The sequence below is a fragment of the Oncorhynchus gorbuscha genome, linkage group LG08 (assembly GCF_021184085.1).
Source record: "Oncorhynchus gorbuscha isolate QuinsamMale2020 ecotype Even-year linkage group LG08, OgorEven_v1.0, whole genome shotgun sequence".
Lineage (NCBI taxonomy): Eukaryota > Metazoa > Chordata > Actinopteri > Salmoniformes > Salmonidae > Oncorhynchus > Oncorhynchus gorbuscha.
Window position 1 is genome coordinate 15503241 of NC_060180.1, and position 21972 is coordinate 15525212.

At 44.7% G+C, this 21972-nt stretch overlaps 1 protein-coding gene across 4 annotated transcripts in view; it reads left to right on the top strand.

Moving 5' to 3' along the window:
• slka (STE20-like kinase a) overlaps positions 1-21972 on the top strand; it is a 42839-nt gene that overhangs the window by 12536 nt on the left and 8331 nt on the right. Inside the window, exons 5-18 of one of the 4 annotated variants that reach the window (XM_046358611.1) lie at positions 149-221; positions 3464-3658; positions 4003-4084; positions 4301-4432; positions 4546-5613; positions 5752-5882; positions 6306-6429; positions 6823-7002; positions 8646-8738; positions 9410-9481; positions 11039-11168; positions 13218-13342; positions 13882-14073; positions 14156-14281. In XM_046358611.1, coding sequence (XP_046214567.1) covers positions 149-221; positions 3464-3658; positions 4003-4084; positions 4301-4432; positions 4546-5613; positions 5752-5882; positions 6306-6429; positions 6823-7002; positions 8646-8738; positions 9410-9481; positions 11039-11168; positions 13218-13342; positions 13882-14073; positions 14156-14281 — 2723 coding nt within the window. The remainder of the gene's footprint in view (positions 1-148; positions 222-3463; positions 3659-4002; positions 4085-4300; positions 4433-4545; positions 5614-5751; positions 5883-6305; positions 6430-6822; positions 7003-8645; positions 8739-9409; positions 9482-11038; positions 11169-13217; positions 13343-13881; positions 14074-14155; positions 14282-21972) is intronic. The other 3 variants (XM_046358612.1, XM_046358613.1, XM_046358615.1) reach the window with 3 other exon arrangements.

Sequence of the window (21972 nt, forward strand, 5' to 3'; positions counted from 1 at the left end):
TAGTACTTTATTATTCATATAATGTGGATGTATACTAACCTATATTAACCTTTTCTTATAAAAACAATGAAATGCATTAAGTCTCTTTCATTCTCCATCTCTACCCAACTGCCCAACTACTAAATTCTGAATCGATGTCTGTTTTCAGCTGACTTTGGCGTGTCCGCTAAGAATACCATGACGCTGCAGAGAAGAGATTCTTTCATTGGTACTCCATATTGGTGAGTCATACTGTTCTGATTATAGAGCTTCTGATTTGAACTGAACAAAACTTGTGTGAGGGGTATTTCATTGCCACGGGGCAACCATTTGTTTCGCAGCGATGATGTCAAGCTAATTACCAGTATATTACTGTAGGGGTGAATGAAAAAGCTCTTTCAGAGTGTCCAAAGCACTGACTCATGTTCCCAATAGTACATTATTTGAAACTAACACCAGAACGCACACTCGGTGTACACAAATGCACACCAGTTTTCACCACACACACACACAAATAATGGTACTTGTGGGCACTCACTCACTCACTACACACACACACACACACACACACACACACACACACACACACACACACACACACACACACACACACACACACACACACACAGAGGGTTTTCGTTAGGGAAATGTGGTGCCGGACATTTGACCAGCAGCATTTTAATTTACTGGACATTTGATTCATTTACCAGACATGTATGCATTGGTGCGTAACCTGATTAGGGTGTCCACCCACGGTGCTCAGGATGACAGAAATCAATTTTAGATTATGGTCATTTATATTAACAGAAGATGCAACTCGAGAACGCAACGATGTGAGGTCTGTACATCATTCTGATGCGCACTTTGAAGGTGTTAGAATAACTGTCCACATTTACATTAGCCAGCAAGATGAGTAACGAACAGCAACATCACTAGCCTACGTCAATCTACTATTCCCCATTGTAGAAAAGTGTACAGAGTCGATTGGTCAGTTTGTCGAGAAAGAAATGGCCTATTCCAAACAGACCCTGGGACAGTCGTGTGACAACAACCAGTAGACCTAAGCTACATTTTAAAAAATGTGTCTGATGCCTCAGATCAGAACATTCAGCTTAAAATGTTGAAGAACTATTATTTCTTCACATTATAAGCTTAACAATGTGCACAAGTCAGTAGGCTACGGGGTGAATGTTTGTTCCATAATGCAGTTATGGGGAAAGCGCACTGCACATGCGAGCGGCGTCAATTGACAGAGATGGAAAATATCTATTCAAAATGTAGAGAGGGGAGATCTAATAAGCAACAACTAGCATGGTTTGCTAATACTGTATGAGTAGGATTGTGCGTTTGGCTACTGGATAATGAAAGAAAGTTTATATAAAAGAATTGCCTCCACAGAGATGGTCTGATTTTTGGCCAGGTTACTTTGAATCAAGGTGAGACATGCCTCATAATGTGTAGTAAAATATTCAGGTTTCAAACAGTTAAGTATATGTTTTTAAAATGCATACTGCCTCCAGCTCATTGCAAAGTGGGGTGTGACGCGCTGATGAAGCCTGCCTTCTGTTGCCTGCCTTCTGTTGCCTGTCTTCCGTTGCCTGTGCATTTGCTGTTTGAGATGCTGTAGCAGCAGCAGCTCCCACGTGGTCTTACAGATTTTACACTCAAAGGCTCTGTATCTGTATGCAGTACGCCTGGTAAATAAGATGCATAACGAATATACTGTACACGAGCTAATTTAACTAAATGATGCAAATTAACCTATAGACCGATAAGCATGACCGGTCAAATGTACAGCCTTATTTTAAAATATATCGATTTTTTTTATCCTCAAGAATCTACACAAAATACCTCTTAAATCGAAAACTTTATTATATATTATTAATATTATTTTTTTTATATATTTTTTTTAACCTTATTTACATAAGTATTCTTGACCCTTTGCTATGAGACTCGAAATTGAGCTCAGGTGCATCCTGTTTCCATTGATCACCCTTGAGATGTTCCTACAACTTGATTGGAGTTCACCTGTGGCAAATTCAATTAATTGGACATGATTTGGAAAGGCACACCTGATTGGTGGAGGACTGCACACCTGATTGGTGGCTTGGTTTTTGCTCTGACATGCCCTGTCAACTGTGGGACCTTATATCTATATAAGCAGTATCATGCTGTGGGGATGTTTTTCAGCGCGGCATGGACTGGGAGACTAGTTAGGATCGAGGCAAAGATGAACGGAACAAAGTACAGAGATCCTTGATGAAAACCTGCTCCAGAGCGCTCAGGACCTTCGACTGGGGCAAAAATTCACCTTCCAACAGGACAATGACCCTAAGCACACAGCCAAGACAATGCAGAAGTGGCTTCGGAACAAGTCACTGAATGTCCTTGAGTCTGGACTTGAACCCAATCGAACATCTCTGGAGAGACCTGAAAATAGCTGTGCAGCGATGTTCCCCATCCAACCTGACAGAGCTTGAGAGGATCTGGAGAAACTCCCCAAATAAAGGTGTGCCAAGCTTGTAGCGTCATACCCAAGAAGAATCGAGGCTGTAATTGCTGCCGAAGGTGCTTCAAGAAAGTACTGAGTAAAGGGTCTGAATACTTATGTAAATTTTATATTTCCTTTTTGCAAACATTTCTAATATCCTGTTTTTAATTTGTCATTATGGGGTATTTATTGTATGTAGATTGATCAGGGGGACAACAACAATTTAATCCATTTTAGAATTGTATTTATTTATTTTTCCAGTTATGTTGACTGAGAACACATTCTCATCTGCAGCAACAACCTGGGGAATAGTTACAGGGGATGAATGAGCCAATTGTAAACTGGGGATTATTAGGTGACCATGATAGTTCAAGGGCCAGATTGGGAATTTAGCCAAGACACCGGGGTTAACACCCCTACTCTTACGATAAGTGCCATGGGATCTTTAATGACCTCAGAGAGTTAGGACATCCTTTTAACGTCCCATCCGAAAGACGGCACCCTACACAGGGCAGTGTCCTCAATCACTGCCCTGGGGCATTGGGATATTTATTTATTTATTTTTGACCAGAGGAAAGAGTGCCTCCTACTGGCCCTCCAGCACCACTTCCAGTAGCATCTGGTCTCCCATCCAGGTACTGACCAGGACCAACCCTGCTTAGCTTCAGAAGTAAACCAGCAGTGGTATGCAGGGTGGTATGCTGCTGGCAAGGCCTAACAAAATGTGTAAAAAGTTAAGGGGTCTGAATAATTTCCAATGGCATTGTATTTCCATCGACTGGTATTTCCATCAATGAATAGGCTAAAAAGTATGATTTCGCATTTGGGAATTGGTTTCTTCGTTTCCCGGACAACAGGCCGGAGCCAATTTTCTTCATCCTCTTTAAAAATAAAAAATAAATACAGTCCAAAAGCCAGCTATAACCGGCTAACTTAAACCCTGACACACACGTACACATACTAAAACAACCTCTCTTTCCTCTGGTTCTCCAGGATGGCTCCAGAGGTGGTGATGTGTGAGACATCTAAGGACCGTCCGTACGACTACAAGGCTGACATCTGGTCCCTGGGGGTCACCCTGATTGAGCTGGCACAGATAGAACCTCCTAACCACGAGATGAACCCCATGAGAGTCCTGCTGAGAATAGCCAAGGCTGATCCGCCCACACTCATGCAGCCTTCACGCTGGTGAGAGTGTAGAATAATTTTGTAGAGGGGGAGCGGTGATGGAATGAGTCAGGACTAGTGTCGTAGAAACAGACCCTAGACCAGGTGACGAAAGAGTTTCATTGTATGGGGCGGTAGGTAGCCTAGTGGTTAGAGCGTTGGACTAGTAACCGAAAGGTTGCAAGATCAAATCCCCGAGCTGACAAGGTAAAAAAAAATCTGTTGTTCTGCCCCTGAACAAGGTAGTTGACTCACTGTTCCTAGGCAGTCATTGAAAATAAGAATTTGTTCTTAACTGACTTGCCTAGTTAAATAAAGGTAAAATAAAAAGTAGTCTTAAATATGTTTCCCCCTCTGTTTGGCAGGTCACCAGAGTTCAATGACTTTCTGAGGAAGGCACTGGATAAGAATGTGGACCGTAGGTGGTGCACAGCCCAGCTCTTGCAGGTGAACGACTCGGCATGTCCGATAACCTGCATATGAAAAAAATTGTTTCCAAGCCTTCTTTCCCTCTATTGTCACATGCGAAGAACAAACATCTGGAATACCCCACCCTAACACCTAATTTAAATGATATGCAGATGTCACACGTATGCTCCTGTATTGACTACATATTGTGGGATAATTTACTACCTTGTATTGTTTCGCCACCATTCCATACAGCATCCCTTTGTTAGCAGTGTAGTTGACAACAAACCCCTGAGAGAGCTGATTGCTGAGGCCAATGCTGACGTCTTAGAGGAGATAGAAGAAGGCAAAGAGGAAGATGAAGAAGAAGAGACGGATGCAACTCTGGTATGTAGTATAGCGCACTGTTTTCATAATATGTAATGGAATAGTGTTGTACAATGTCATAAAAGGTCAAAAGGTCTCACAGCATTGATTGGCCATGTGTTGTTTCTGTGAAGGTGGTGCCCGGACATAAGCGAGCGCCATCAGACACCAGCATGGCCAGCTCTGAGGATGAGAAGCTCTCTGAGACCACCTCTACACTGGACTCAGTCACAGAGAAGACAGAGCCTGAGACTGCAGAGGACAAGGCCAGTGATAAGCTGTCTGACGAGGGCCTTGGGACCAGCGTGGGCGACAGGGCAGAGGGTGAGAAACTGAACGAGGTGTCTGATGCCAGTAATGAGGACTTAGTCAATGGACAGGTGAAGGCCATGGAGCCCAAACCAGAGGAAAGCCCTGCTGGAAAGCCTGAGGAGATTCCTGACCATCAGATCACCATTGTGCCAGAAGCACCATCAGACACACAGGAGAGTGTGATTGTGAGTGAGGAGACGGGGGAAGAGGAGAAAGTAGAGGATGGACCTCCACAAGTATTCCTGAAGGAAAGAGGAGAAGTAGAGGAGAAGAAGACGGAGGAGGATGTGAAGAAGGAACCAATCGAAGAGGAGCCAGAGGTGATTCTCCAGCCTCCCACCAAATTCACAGATCCAGGGGACCAGCCTAGGAGTGCTTTAGAGGAGCCTCGCGCCGTATCGACCGAGGTCAATGCTAAACCAGAGGAGATTGAGAAGGAGACGCTCATTGAGGAGATGACAGAGGAGGTTAAACCAGAGGCTGATGGGGTCACAGACATAAACACAGACACCGACTTGAATGAAGACACAGACAACACAGAATCGGACGTCAACACAGACGCAGAGGTAGACGCAGCTGAGGGCTCCACAGAGGTCTCTGCGGACACAGAAGCCCAAAGAGACAATAATGTAATACCGGTGGTGATTCTTGAGGAGGTGACCTCAGACGAGAGGGAGGAGAAGCCACCAGATGAGGAAGCTCCATCCCAGGATGCTGTTTCGGAGTCAAAGACCGACCAGGAAAGCACTCCTGTTAAGTCGGAGCCAGATGTGGAGAAGGATTCTGACTCTGGGAGCAGCTCTGCAGCAGATAGCAACAGCATGGACCTCAACCTATCCATCTCCAGTTTCCTGTCCAAAAAGGCTGAGGCGGGGTCTGTGTCCATACAGGTAACAAGGACCAATGATGACAAATGTGTCCTATATACAGGATATACATAGTGCCATTCAAGTGAACATCCTATTTAAGGGGCCAACACATGCACTTCAATTCAGATATTACGTAAAACAAACTCCTTTTCTCCACAGGACACGAGACGGCAGAAGAAGACTCTGAAGAAGACCCGTAAGTTCATGGTAGATGGAGTGGAGGTCAGTGTGACCACGTCAAAGATAGTCACCGATAACGACACCAAGAACGAGGAGATGAGATTCCTGAGGTATTTCTCTCCTCTCTACCGTGACTAAATATGGCATGTGACCCATTTCGGAGCCCTGCCATAAATAGTTGTCATTCATTGCTCAGTTCCCTGGCTTTTACAACTCCAAGATTGATGAACAATGATGATGGGTCGACTTTTATGGTCTATTTTGGCCTCTGTATGTTTTAAAAAGCAGTGAAAAAAATACTCCATCTCAAATGTCGTCTGCTGTTCTTCTGTTGGTGTCTTGAGTTGAGAGCTGGGTTCATTCCATTTTGACTCCATTTCGAGTCAAATCAGGATATTAATCGGTCACCTTACTCACCTATGGACAGATTCCGTGCCCCTCCCGGGAGTGAAATATAATACGTTATTATTCATTAGTTGAAGGTGGAAATCTGTTGAGTCCAAATGTGAAGTGTTGTTGTTGTGTGCTGTCAGGCGCCAGGAGCTGAGAGAGCTGCGTCTGCTGCAGAAGGAGGAGCATAGAGCCCAGCAGGCGCTCAGCGACAAGCTGCAGCAGCAGAGAGAACAGATCTACCGCCGGTTCGAGCAGGAGATGACTGTAAGTCACCCATCCTGGTGCAGCTATCTGTGCATGCCATTGTTGTTGTCTAGGGATGTCCCCTTGGAAACCAGATGATTCATATCAATGGGTTTTTATCCTGCACACGTATTTAGATAGAAATTAATAACAAAATGAGCAACTGTTATTCCTTTGGGACATGTTCGAATACTTTAATAATATACATCCCTCAAGAGTCAGAATCTGTTGTGAATGTATTGTAATGTTTTTAAAATGGTATAAGAGCCTTCATTTTGCTGGACCCCTGCCTTGGCAGCAGCGAATGGGGATCCATAATAAATATAATCAAAAGAAGCATTTGCCATTCCACTAAGGATAGGCATTTGTCTTTGTGAAGGCCTGATCTTACTAATCCCATGTGTGTTCCGTCAGGGTAAGAAGCGTCAGTACGACCAGGAGGTGGAGAATCTGGAGAAGAAACAGAAGCAGACCATCGAGCGGCTGGAGCAGGACCATACCAACCGGCTGAGGGACGAGGCAAAACGCATCAAGGCCGAGCAGGACAAGGAGCTCTCCAAGTTCCAGAACATGCTCAAGAACCGCAAGAAGGAGGTAAGGGGCCGTGGGTCTGTGCATGTGCAATGCCTCAAACTCTTGTCATGAGTGGAAAGTGCATGAGACTGTTGGGGACTGGGGCTTACTTACCAGAGCTGGTGTGCTGATATCTAAATAAACTCCCATTTTCCTTGCTGTTGATACCTTCCTTACATTTGGGTATAATTTATAAAGGGTTTATAAGTGGTTTATAAACTGTTTATTATAGTCTATAGCCATAATAAGCCTGTATCATGCATTTTTCATGATTTCTGGGGATGCAACAGGGTGATTCTCTGCTCAACAGCTTTGGCATGCAACTCTTGCCTTATTTCTTGGTACTAGTCATGCATACAATGTGCTTTTAAAAAAATTCATGCCATACATCTGAAAATGATGTGGCTTCTTTTTCCAAGTTCTGTAAATGATGCATTCTTTGTTCTGTGTAGAGTACAGGCAATGTAGCTTAGCTTTACTGTGTCTAATTTATGCTGCTCTTATAGCTCCATTAGCTATCTGGGAAGCTTTAAGTATTCTGCCATGTTGGTGAAGTGTTCTCAGGCAACTCTCATAGCCAAGCCTATCTAACTCTGTGATGGTGGTTATTTCATACATGCATGGCAATCCTACACACCTGATTAGACTGACCGTTCTCGCTGCTCATCTGAACATAGCAACTACTTCGAACCTATACAGGATGTGCACTGGCTCCTGGAATGAATCTTTAAAATCCATATTTATTTCTGGCATAGTTGTTTTATATATTGTTAAATTTCATATTGTATTATATGGCTATTTATATTGTATTATAAGTTATATTAGTCCATAAATGTATTTGACTGTACTGTATTTATGTGTAAGTAACCATGTTGCTTGTGTGAGTGTGTGTGAGTTGGGCTTGGTGATGGGATGACAGGTTTTGGGAAACTCATTTTGTTAAAGGCTCATAGGATTACATCTTTGATGAAACACTTCAATGGCCCTGTGAAGTATGGTAGCAGTTTAGGCCTTTTCCTATTGGGGATTTTCTTACTGACCAGTGATCCCAAGATTGATGCACATTCAAATACCAAGCTGTCTCAAGAGAATGTCTTGACAAAAGAATAACTGTGGTCAGGAGAAACCTCTGGAAATGATTTTGGTGCCATGTCTCAACAAAACTGCCTTAGCTGTCTGTGGTCAAAACTAAAAATATATTTTACAGACTGGAATTGGAGTGTGCACCTTCTTTTGAGATCACTGTGGAAGCATTCTGTACATAAGATGAAATCTCTCTAAAGGACTTGCATGGTGGGAAGTTAACACTAGGGAATTATTCCAGACAAGCTTGTTTTCCTATTTAACACTGCAAGCTGATTTAATCATGCAGGTATCAAGTCTGTCAACAGAAACTAATCAACTCTAATCCCTCAAACACTGGAAACATGTCTTTACGCTTAAAGGTTTTGGACACTCTTCTAATCAAACAAAGCAAAACATTTCCTCATTAAATCGAACACCGACCCCTTGGAGATCTAGCGTGGAGACACTATCAATCAAACCAGGGTTTGTGGATATCTAAATTAATTCATCAGGTCCTTGCATGACTTTTCCCCGAGTTATTATGGCTGCCGTACATAGCTGTCCAGGAAACTACAACTCCCAGTTTTCCCACACTATAGGTGAAACAGGAAGTTGAACAGTCACCCAAATTCATGAGGAGAGCGCTCATGAAACTCTTAAAGGAAGATCTATCTCTCATTCAGACTCCAAAGGTAAATGTTCACTCACTCACTCACTCACACACACACTTTCTCAAATCTTGTCCCACAAATACACGCCTCTTCAAATGTCTCTGAGCGTTGTTGAGGACAAGATCTCATCCCCCTTGTTATTCTTTCCCCCTCCATTTTTGAAATGATTGTTTTCAGGAGTTGGTTAGCTCAGTTTTTTACCTGACCATCAAAGGAGCTAATCAAAAAGGGAGCATGGAAGTTTAACACAGTTTTGTATTGATCGCTGGAATAGAAGTGTGACTAGTAGTTCCTACTGCACAGGCAACTCAATCTGACCACGCATGAATAGGACAACAACGACACTAACCCATCCTGTATTCGTTATGCATATGAATAACCTGAATTCGTCCTCCTACTGTGCCATGCGCCTCACTCCTGCTTTTAGTCTACCCCTAAAACAGAAAAAGGTTTAGAAACTCCGGGAGAGTGTGTCTGGTGTGTGCGTGTGGTTGTTCCTGTTGACTGGATTGTCTTTGTGTTTCTCGGCCTGTGTCGAGGCGAGTGTCTGTCTTTGGGTGTGCGGGAGTGTTTCTTTAGCCTGTGTCTGTCGGTCTTTGTGTGTCTTTTGTGTGTGTTTTCCTCAGCCTGCTGTGTGTAGCGTGTGCTCTCTCCCTGATCTGGATGAGTGCGCTGTGTGCTCTCCTCCACAGGGTGTGGCCCAGATTATGATACAGTCTTTTCAGTTGTCCTCATGTGCTCTCTTCAACGCTCAGATGCAGGATGTAAGTTGTCACCCCCTCTCCGTCTCTACCGGCCACCTGCTCACATGTGTATGTCTTCGTCAAAGTGTAAACCTGATTGAGATTGAGACTGCACATGCGAGCATTGTGGTGTCGATGTATTGCAGTGTTGTCACTGTGTTGCCACACTGGTACTTCTCCTTCTGTTTGGTATCTCTTCTGCCACGCACTGTAACTGTAGATGTGTCCTGTATGTTACGCCTCCACCTGTGACATCACACTGTTTGGGAGACTGCAACAGAGCTGAACCTTTTTTTTGTGGTGTGATCCAATGGAGAGTATTTTATGGTAACTCTAGGTTATGCTAACGCTCTTGGATTAAAACCTAAGAAGTTAATAAGTATAATATTGTAAATGTTAATAGTAGTGTAGCCTGCTGAGAAATATCATAGAATAAATCATTGTTAAATCTGCAATATGTCACTTTCTAGACGACCCGACCAAATTCACACGGAAATGTCAGTTACAGATCTGGCATTCTCGTTGAAAGCTTGTCTAAGAAGCGGTAGATCGGTTCTATGTGCGTTATTTCTGTGCTTTCGGTTCTTAAGTTTAGTTTTTGCGTCTTACTTTCGGTTTTGTACACCAGCTTCAAACAGCTCAAAATACTATATTTTTTTGTTATGGAAAATATACTTCACTGTGGTTTAGATGGTACAATGATTCTCTACACTATACTGGCTTGTTTTGTCACAAACTGAAATGAGATATTACTATTACATCCAGGAAATGGCAGAGCAATTTCTGCATAGTGAATCTTTAAACTTAATTTTCTATTGGAAAGCTTTTCCTCAATGATGGCTTCAAAAGGCATGACCAGGACAATAACGTTGGTTTCATGTTTAGTAATCATGTAAAACATACCCCTCAGCAACAATAACCAGGCATATTATTTTACCGTAATGATGTTATGTATAATTGACTCTTTCTGTGAATGTCAATTTGGATGTCGTCATACATGGAAACTGGATCTCGACTGGGTTGTTAAATGTTTTTCTCTCTTTCCATCCATTCCTCAAATGTTGGATCATTCCCATGACTTCTGACTGTCTCTTTGCCCCACTGACTGCAGTCAATGATGTGCTTCTTCTTTGGAGTGTAGTACTGTACTGTGTTGATCTATAGTAGTGGTTGGCATGGTATTTATGAAAGTTCCTTCATGTAGTCTGCACTGTTCTGGCTGTCCCTGGTGTGTGATGCACAATAAATCAAATCACTCATGTTTGCCTCTTTCCTTCTCTCTCCCCTCTCTGTCATCAACTCTTAACCCCCTGTCCTTTCTAAATGTTCCTTATCCCCATGCCTCATTTCTATACCTCACTCGCACCATTTGTCTGTTTTTTTACCCCACCATCTCCTGCATCCCTCCTGCCCATGTCTCATCCCTCCATCTTCTGTCAATGAACCCCCATCTACCCACGTATTGTCCTCTTATCACCCTCTGATACCTTTACCTTGCCCCACTTCCTCCCCTTATCCCTGCTCACTCCCCTTCTGTCCCCCATACCCCCTCTCTCTCTCCCTTCTCTCCATCCTCAGGAGCAGGAGTTTCTGCAGAAGCAGCAGCAGGAGTTGGATGGAGCCCTGAAGAAGATCATCCAGCAGCACAAACATGAGATCGCCACCATCGAGAGAGACTGCCTCAACCACAAGCAACAGCTTATGAGAGGTGAGAGAGAGATTTACAGTACCATAGAGCGCTATAATACAGCAAACTTAACCACATACAACAGCTCGCGAGAGAGAGATGTACAGTACCATAGAGAGATATGAAATCAGTGGATTCAGAAAGTATTCAGACTTGTTGAATTTTTCCACATCTTGTTGCGTTACAGCCTTATTTTAAAATGGATTAAATTGTTTTTGCCCACATCAATCTACACACAATATCCCATAATGACAAAGAACATAATTTTTTTTTTTGTGCAAAAAAAAAAAAAATTATCACATTTACAGAAGTATTCGGACCATTTACTCAGAAATTTTGTTGAAGCACCTTTGGCAGAAATTACGACCTCAAGTCTTTTTTGGTATGACGCTACAAGCTTGGCACACCTGTATTTTGGGAGTTTCTCCCATTTTTCTCTGCAGATCATCTCATGCTCTGTCAGGTTGGATGGGGCAGCGTCGCTACCCAGATATTTTCAGGTCTCTCAAGAGGTGTTTGATCGGGTTCAGGTCTGGGCTCTGACTGGGCCACTCAAGGACATTCAGAGATTTGTCCCCGAAACCACTTCTACGTTGTCTTGGCTGTGTGCTTAGAGTCGTTGTCCTGTTGGAAGGTGAACCTTTGCCCCAGTCTGAGGTCCTGAGCGCTCTGGAGCAGGATTTCATCAAGGATCTTTCTGTAATTTGCTCCGTTCGTCTTTCTCTCGATCCTGACTGAGTCCCAGCTTCTGAAAAACATCCCCACAGCATGATGCTTCCACCACCATGTTTCATCGTAGGGATGGTGCCAGGTTTCCTCCAGACAATACTTGGCATTTAGGCCAAAGAGCTCAATCTTGGTTTCATCTGACAAAAGAATCTTGTTTCTCATGGTCTTGAGAGTCCTTTAGGACTCCAAGCGGTCTGTCATGTGCTTTTTACTGAGGAGTGTCTTTCATCTGGCCAGTCTACCATAAAGGCCTGATTTGGTGGAGTGCTGCAGAGATGGTTGTCCTTCTGGAAGGTTCTCCCATCTCCACAGAGGAATTCTGGAGCTCTGTCAGAGTGACCATTGGGTTCTTGGTCACCTCCCTGACCAAGGTCCTTCTCACCCGATTGCTCAGTTTGGCTGGGTGGCCAGCTCTAGGAAGAGTCTTGGTGGTTCCAAAGGTCTTCCATTTAAGAATGATGGAGGTCACTGTGTTCTTGGGTCCTTCAATGCTGCAGAAATGTTTTGGTACCCTTCCCCAGATCTGTGCCTCAACATTATCCTGTCTCGAAGCTCTACGAAGAATACCTTCAACCTCATGGCTTGGTTTTTGCTCTGACACAGTCAATTGTGGGACCTTATATAGACAGGTGTGTGCCTTTCCAAATCATGTCCAATCAATTGAATTTACCACAGGTGGACTCTAATCATCCCAGGGATGGTCAATGAAAACAGGATGCACCTTAGCTCAGTTTTGAGTCTCATAGCAAAGGGTCTGAATACTTATGTAAAGGGATTTCTTTTTTTAAATTAGCAAAAATGTCTCCAATCAGTTTTCAGGTTGTCGTTATGGTAGATTTGGAAAAAATATATATTTTATGTAAAAGGGAATGGGGAATTAATGCTTTCCGAATGCACTTTTCAAACTTAACCAGATACAACAGCTCATGAGAGGTGAGGGAGAAATGTACAGTACCACAGAGTCTTATGAACACAGCAAACCTAGCCACATACAACAGCTTTGTGAAAAAATACATATACCTACCACAGACTCCCATAAAGAGACTGCCTAAGAGAGAGATCTCAATCATTTAACATGACTTCACCTTGGCTTCCTCAATGGGTGAATGCCTTTTGCTATATGAAGGATTTGATAGTGAAATAATACTATTGTAAATGGTGAAGTTCTCAGTGGAGTTTTGTGTTATAACTTTCCCACCACAGTGATGCAATTTCCTGAATGACTTATTTGTGACCAGCCTGTCTTGCCAGATGGTGCTCTTTACCGGAAATGCTGCTTGTGTGTGTGTGTGTGTGTTGCGTTACCACCCCGCCTGACGTGTCTCTGGCCTCCTCCCTCAGCTCGAGAGGCAGCCATGTGGGAGCTGGAAGAGCGCCACCTGCAGGAGAAGCACCAGCTGCTCAAGCAGCAGCTCAAAGACCAGTACTTCATGCAGAGACACCAGCTGCTCAAGAGACACGAGAAGGTAAGGGCTCTGGGACCTACTGAACAGCTCTGGTGAAGTACAATCCAGTATTGGTATTATCTACATCAGGTAATCTGGACTGAGGCTAGACTGTGAGGTGCATTACATTTTGACATGAATGGGTGATTTGAAAGTGTGCTGAAAGGTTAGAGCTCTCATTTCAATGCATTTTATTGTGGATCCAGATAAAGTATTGAATGGACACTCTTACTGACATTTGTGGCTGCTTCGCGTGATGTATTGTTGTCTCTAACTTCTTGCTGTTGTCTGTGCCCAATAATGTTTGAACCATGTTTTGTGCTGCTATCATATTGTGCTGTTGTCGTGTGGTTTTGCTGCCATGCTATGTTGTCGTCTTATGTCTCTCTTTATGTAGTGTTGTGGTGTGTCGTGATGTGTGTTTTTGTCCAATTTGATTTATTTTTTATCCTCGCAGGAGGCCTTTTTGCCTTTTGGTAGGCCGCCATTGCATATAAGAATTTGTTCTTGACTGACTTCCCAAGTTAAATAAAGGTTAATAATTGAAATGTGTCGTGTAGGAAATGGAGCAGATGCAGCGCTACAACCAGCGTCTGATTGAGGAGATGAAGAACAGACAGGCCCAGGAGAGAGGTCGTCTGCCGAAGATCCAGCGGGGTGATGCCAAGACACGCATGGCCATGTTCAAGAAGAGCCTTCGCATCACCTCTGCACCTGGCACCCCGGAGCAGGAAAGGGAGAAGATCAAACAGGTATTTTATAGTGTGTACGGTACACACACAGTTATATATTTTTTTCAACAGAATAATGTGAGGTGTTGTGTTTTTGTTCCAGTTTGCGGCCCAGGAGGAGAAGAGGCAGAAGAACGAGAGACTCCATCAACATCAGAAACATGAGAACCAGATGAGGGACCTGCAGCTGCAGTGTGACTCCAACATCAGAGAGCTGCAGCAGCTTCAGGTACACACACACACACACACACACACACTACCCCTAGCCCAGAATGTTCTTCGCATTATTCCATACAGTGAAACGGGAAACTCAACATCATTTCGACCAGGTATCACGACTTTCCTGAATTGGATCCTTTGTTCATACCTTCCAAGGCGATTGAACTTATTCCAGAGGCTAATCCAAGACGCCGCCGGTGAAGAGGTTTTCGGAGGGGACTTTTAGTCCAACTCAGGAGGCGTACACACCTTCCACCGCTTCTGAGTATATTACTCGCTAATGTTCTGTCCCTGGACAATAAAGTTGTCGAGCTCAGGGTGAGGATCTCCTTCCAGAGAGACGTACTCTGTTTCATGGAATAATGGCTCTCTCCGGATGTACTGTCCCCATCCATACAGCCAGCTGGGTTTTCAATACATTTAGGATAGGAATAAAGAACTCTCCGGGAAGAAAAAAGGTGGTGTATGTTTCATGATTAACTACTCATGGTGTGATTGAGGTAACGTGCAGGAACTCAAGTCCATTTGTTCACTCGACCTAGAATACCTCACAATCAAATGCAGACGGCATTACCTCCCTAGATAATTTTCTTCGATTATCGTCACAGCTATGTGTATTCCCCCTCAAGCCGATACCACGACAGCTCTCAAGGAACTACACTGGACCTTGTTCAAACTAGAAACTGCATATCTGAGGAAAACGCTACCGAAGTTCTATCAACACATTGCCTGTAGTACTCGCTCTTCAAAAACTCATAACCATTGTTTCTCCCCCTTCCAGGATGGCTACAAGGCCCTCCCCGACCCCCCTTCGGCAAATCCGATTACGACTCCATTTTGCCCCCCCTCCCAGAAACTAAAACAGGAAGTTCCTGTGCTGAGGTATATTCAATGCTGGTCTGACCAATCAGAATCCATGCTTCAAGACTGTTTTGATCACGCGGACTGGGACATGTTCCGGGTTGCCTCTGAGAATAACAGTGACGTATACACTGACACGGTGACTGAGTTCATCAGGAAGTGTACAGGCGATGTTGTGTACAGGCTATCCAAACCAAAAAACGTGGCAGCAATCGCACAAAACCTAAAGTGGGACCACTGCATTTCCCCACAGCAAGGTGACTGGGAATATGATTGCATACAAACAGTCCTGTTATGCCCCCCCGTAAGGCAATCAAACAGGCAAAACGTTAGTACAGAAACAAAGCGGAATCTCAATTAAATGGCTCAGACACGATGTATGTGACAGGGACTCCAGACAATCACGAATTATAAAGGGAAAACCAGCCACGACACTGACGTCTTTATCCTTGACAAGCCAAACACCTTTGCCCGCTTAGAGGATAAAACAGTGCTGCTCACACTGGCCGCTACAGAGGACTGTGAGCTCTTGTTCTCCGTGGCCGATGTGAGTACAGGCCCAGACAGCACCCCGAGCCGGGTCCTCCCAAGTGCGCAGACCGACCAGCTGGCTGGAGTGTTTACGAACATATTCAATCTCTCCCTATCCAAGTCTGCTGTCCTCACTTGATTCAAGATGTACACCATTGTTCCTGTACCCAAGAAAGCGAAGGTAACTGAACTAAATGACTATCGCCCCATAGCACTCACTTCTGTCATCAGTGCTTTGAGAGGCTAGTTAAGGATCATATCATGTCCACCTTACTCGACACCCTAGACCACATATGTCAGAGTCAAGGCCCGCGGGCCACATCCGGCCCGCGAGAAGGTTTTTTACGGCCCCTGGGATGATCTTGATTTGTTATTAGAACCGGCCCGCAGACCGCAGCAAGCCGGCAGCCCGCAGATCTTTTACACGCACCAATACTACATTTCCCACAATGCAACGGTGACGCACCGAGCAGTAGGCTGCTTCATTTCAATATTTATTGGCACAGCAGTTGTCAGCATCACAGTAAAATTAACTTTCAGATACCCATCAAAAATGGCAAAACGGAAGGTGGACACTGAGAACCGGGGGTTTCAAACAAGGTGGGAGTCGGAGTATTTGTTCACGGAGGTAGCTGGAAAACCTGTGTGTCTTCTGTGTGGAGAAAGTGTGGCGGTACTGAAAGAGTATAATCTGAGACGACATTATGAAACGAAACACGCGGACAAAAACAAGAATATGGACATGGAACAAAGGCTACAAAAGGCAGAGGAATTAAAACGAGGCCTCAAATCTCGACAGGCTCTGTTCAAAAAAGCCAAATCACAAGGCCAGGCTGCTGTCAAGGCCAGTTTTATTTTGGCAGAAGAGATCGCTAAATCAGCCCGGCCATTTACGGAGGGGGATTTCATCAAAAACTGCATGATTAAAGTTTGTGACGAAGTTTGCCCAGAAAAAAGGCAACTCTTTTTAAATGTGAGTCTGAGCAGAAACACCATTGCCGAGAGAGTAGACCAGTTGTCCATCAATCTAAAAGAGCAGCTTGTGAAAAAGGGAAAAGATTTCATTGCATATTCCTTGGCTGTGGATGAGAGCACCGACATTTCTGACATTGCCCAGTTGTCAATTTTCATCCGCGGAGTGGACTCCAGCCTAAGCGTGACAGGAGTTTTTGGCTTTACGTCCTATGCATGGCACAACTACGGGGCATGATTTGTATGAAGAGGTGTCAAGATGTGTAAATGAGATGGAGCTGCCTTGGGAAAAACTCGTGGGTTTGACAACCGACGGAGCACCTGCGATGTGTGGACACAGGAGCGGACTGGTGGCAAAGATACGGGAAAAGATGCAAGAGGAAAACGCGACAGGTGAGCTGACAGCTTATCATTGTATCATACACCAGGAAGCGTTGTGCGGTAAAGCCTTGAAAATGGAGCATGTAATGAGCATCATCACGCGCACAGTTAACTTTATCAGAGCCAAAGGTTTGAATCACCGCCAGTTCAAGGCATTTCTGACGGAGTTAGAAACGGAGCATGGTGATTTGCCTTATCACACAGAGGTGCGATGGCTAAGCCAGGGAAAGGTGCTTCAAAGATGTTTCGAGCTTCGTGAGGAGATTTGTCTGTTCTTGGACAGCAAAGGGAAAGACACAACACAACTCCGAGACGAAATGTTTCTGTGTGAAATGGCTTTTCTGTGTGACATTATGAGTCATCTGAATGCAATGAACTTGCAGCTGCAGGGTCGGGATCGTGTCATCTCTGATATGTACAGTACAGTGAAGGCATTTAAAACCAAACTGACTCTGTGGGAGACGCAGATGCGGAAAGAAAATTTGAGCCACTTTCCCAGCTGCCAGACCATGAAAGAGAAGCTCTCTACCAGTGCGTTCCCGAGCGCACAGTTGGCTGATAAAATAGGTATGCTTGCCGCTGACTTTCGACGCCGATTTGCTGACTTTGAAGCACAAAAAAGCAGGTTGGAACTGCTCGGTAACCCATTTGCTGTTGACGTGGAAAGCTCACCACCAAACCTCCAAATGGAGTTGATTGACCTCCAATGCAATGATGCACTGAGGGCAAAATATGCGGCAGTGGGTGCTGCGGAGTTCGCCCGTTTCCTCCCCGACACAATGCCCCAGCTGCGCATCCAGGCTGCTCAAACGTTGTCTATGTTTGGCAGCACATACCTGTGTGAACAACTGTTTTCTTTGAACTTGAACAAAACATCACACAGAAGTCGACTTACTGCTGAACACCTCCACTCAATTCTGAGGATTTCCTCAGCTCAGAGCCTTACCCCGAACATTGATGAACTTGTGGAAAAGATGGGACACCACCAAGTATCACCCTCAACCTCAAACAAGTGAACATTACTGTGCAATCACATATTTAGAGTTTTTACTCAGTTCAAGTTTAAAAGTTAAAGTTTATTTGTTTTCACTGCATGTTACTTCTCCTTAAACAAAGTGTTGTTTTTGATTAATAGATTTTTGCACTTTATTTTATTGTATTTCAATCCAATTATATTTTAAAAATATTTCAGTTGAGTGGATGATAGAAAATTGCTATTATTGTTTTTTTCTTTGAAGTAAATTTAGCCCACTTTTGCTAAAATAGAAAATATAGGCTACTGATGGTGCCTTGAATACCGGTTTCTTTCATTTAATGTTCATGTTATGGGGATTTTTATATAAAGGAAATTTGTCTTTTGTGTCTGTTGAAAATTAAAGATTACTGACAGAGCCATAAGAAAATATTGCTTTATTTATCTGATCATATTGGAATATATTTGTTAGGCAGAAATTAAAACAAGAGGCTCCCACGCTGAGGTCTGTCCAACGCTGGTCAGACCAAGCTGACTCTACACTCCAAGACTGCTTCCATCACGTGGACTGGGACATGTTTCGTATTGCGTCAGATGGGAATATTGACGAATACGCTGATTCGGTGTGAGAGTTCATTAGAACGTGCGTCGAAGATGTCGTTCCCATAGCAACGATAAAAACATTCCCTAACCAGAAACCGTGGATTGATGGCAGCATTCGCGTGAAACTGAAAGCGCGAACCACTGCTTTTAATCAGGGCAAGGTGTCTGGCAACATGACTGAATACAAACAGTGCAGCTATTCCCTCCGTAAGGCTATCAAACAAGCTAAGCGTCAGTACAGAGACAAAGTGGAATCTCAATTCAATGGCTCAGACACAAGAGGCATGTGGCAGGGTCTACAGTCAATCACGGACTACAAGATGAAATCCAGCCCAGTCACGGACCAGGATGTCTTGCTCCCAGGCAGACTAAATAACTTTTTTGCCCGCTTTGAGGACGATACAGTGCCACTGACACGGCCTGCAACGGAAACATGCAGTCTCTCCTTCACTGCAGCCGAGGTGATTAAGACATTTAAACGTGTTAACCCTCGCAAGGCTGCAGGCCCAGACGGCATCCCCAGCCGCGCCCTCCGAGCATGCGCAGACCAGCTGGCCGGTGTGTTTACGGACATATTCAATCAATCCCTATACCAGTCTGCTGTTCCCACATGCTTCAAGAGGGCCACCATTGTTCCTGTTCCCAAGAAAGCTAAGGTAACTGAGCTAAACGACTACCGCCACGTAGCACTCACTTCCGTCATCATGAAGTGCTTTGAGAGACTAGTCAAGGACCATATCACCTCCACCCTACCTGACACTCTAGACCCACTCCAATTTGCTTACCGCCCAAATAGGTCCACAGACGATGCAATCTCAACCACACTGCACACTGCCCTAACCCACCTGGACAAGAGGAATACCTATGTGAGAATGCTGTTCATCGACTACAGCTCGGCATTCAACACCATAGTACCCTCCAAGCTCGTCATCAAGCTCGAGACCCTGGGTCTCGACCCCGCCCTGTGCAACTGGGTACTGGACTTCCTGACGGGCCGCCCCCAGGTGGTGAGGGTAGGCAACAACATCTCCTCCCCGCTGATCCTCAACACGGGGGCCCCACAAGGGTGCGTTCTGAGCCCTCTCCTGTACTCCCTGTTCACCCACGACTGCGTGGCCACGCACGCCTCCAACTCAATCATCAAGTTTGCGGACGACACAACAGTGGTAGGCTTGATTACCAACAACGACGAGACGGCCTACAGGGAGGAGGTGAGGGCCCTTGGAGTGTGGTGTCAGGAAAATAACCTCACACTCAACGTCAACAAAACTAAGGAGATGATTGTGGACTTCAGGAAACAGCAGAGGGAACACCCCCTATCCACATCGATGGAACAGTAGTGGAGAGGGTAGCTAGTTTTAAGTTCCTCGGCATACACATCACAGACAAACTGAATTGGTCCACTCACACTGACAGCGTCGTGAAGAAGGCGCAGCAGCGCCTATTCAACCTCAGGAGGCTGAAGAAATTCGGCTTGTCACCAAAAGCACTCACAAACTTCTACAGATGCACAATCGAGAGCATCCTGGCGGGCTGTATCACCGCCTGGTACGGCAACTGCTCCGCCCTCAACCGTAAGGCTCTCCAGAGGGTAGTGAGGACTGCACAACGCATCACCGGGGCAAACTACCTGCCCTCCAGGACACCTACACCACCCGTTGTTACAGAAGGCCATAAAGATCATCAAGGACATCAACCACCCGAACCACTGCCTGTTCACCCCGCTATCATCCAGAAGGCGAGGTCAGTACAGGTGCATCAAAGCTGGGACCGAGAGACTGAAAAACAGCTTCTATCTCAAGGCCATCAGACTGTTAAATAGCCACCACTAACATTGAGTGGCTGCTGCCAACACACTGTCATTGACACTGACCCAACTCCAGCCATTTTAATAATGGGAATTGATGGGAAATGATGTAAATATATCACTAGCCACTTTAAACAATGCTACCTTATATAATGTTACTTACCCTACATTATTCATCTCATATACATATGTATATACTGTACTCTACAACATCGACTGCATCCTTATGTAACACATGTATCACTAGCCACTTTAACTATGCCACTTTGTTTACTTTGTCTACACACATCTCATATGTATATACTGTACTCGATACCATCTACTGTATGCTGCTCTGTACCATCACTCATTCATATATCCTTATGTACATGTTCCTTATCCCCTTACACTGTGTATAAGACTGTAGTTTTGGAATTGTTAGTTAGATTACTTGTTGGTTATCACTGCATTGTCAGAACTAGAAGCACAAGCATTTCGCTACACTCGCATTAACATCTGCTAACCATGTGTATGTGACAAATAAAATTTGATTTGATTTGAAAAAAAAAAAGGTTTTCAGTAGGTTCAATTAGGTTCACTAGACTATATGCGTCATTTAAAATTTTTCAATGAACATTCGAACAGTCCGGCCCTCGGCTTGTAGCTAAATTTTTTATTTGGCCCTCCGTCCATTTGACTTTGACACCCCTGCCCTAGACCCACTGCAATTTGCATACCGCCCCAATAGATCCATGGATGATGCCATCGCACTGCACACTGCCCTATCCTATCAGGACAAGAGGAATACTTATGTAAGGATTCTGTTCATTGACTATAGCTCAGCTTTCAACACCGTAATCACCTCCATTCTCATCATTAGTCTTGGGGCCCTCAGTCTGAACCCCAATCCTGTGCAACTGGGACCTGGACTTCCTGACTGGCCACCCCCAGGTGGTGAAGGTATGCAACAATGCCTGCACTATGCTGATCCTCAAAACAGGGGCAACACAATGGCGCATGCTCAGCCCCCTCCTGTACTCCCTGTTTACCCATGACTGCGTGGCCATGCATGCTTCCAAATCAAGTTTGCAGACAACTTTGTAGTCCACAATTATCTCCTTGGTCTTGATCACGTTGAGGGAGAGGTTGTAGTCCTGGCACCACACAGCCAGGTCTCTGACCTCCCTATAGGCTGTCTCGTTGTTGTCAGCGATCAGGCCTACCACTCTTGTGTCATCGGCAAACTTATTGAAGGTGTTGGAGTCGTGCCTGGCTGTGCAGTCATGAGTGAACAGGGAGTATAGGAGTGGACTGAGCATGCACCTCTGACGTGCCCCTGTTTTGAGGATCAGTGTGGCGGATGTGTTGTTACCTACTCTTACCACCTGGAGGGGCCCATCAGGAAGTCCTGGATCCAGTTGCAGAGGGAGGTGTTTAGTCCCAGGGTCTTTAGCTTAGTGATGAGATTTGAGGGCACTATGGTGTTGAATGCTGAGCTGTAGTCAATGAATAGCGTTCTCACATAGGTGTTCCTTTTGTCCAGGAGGGAAAGGGCAGTGTGGAATGCAATAGAGACTGCATCATCTGTGGATCT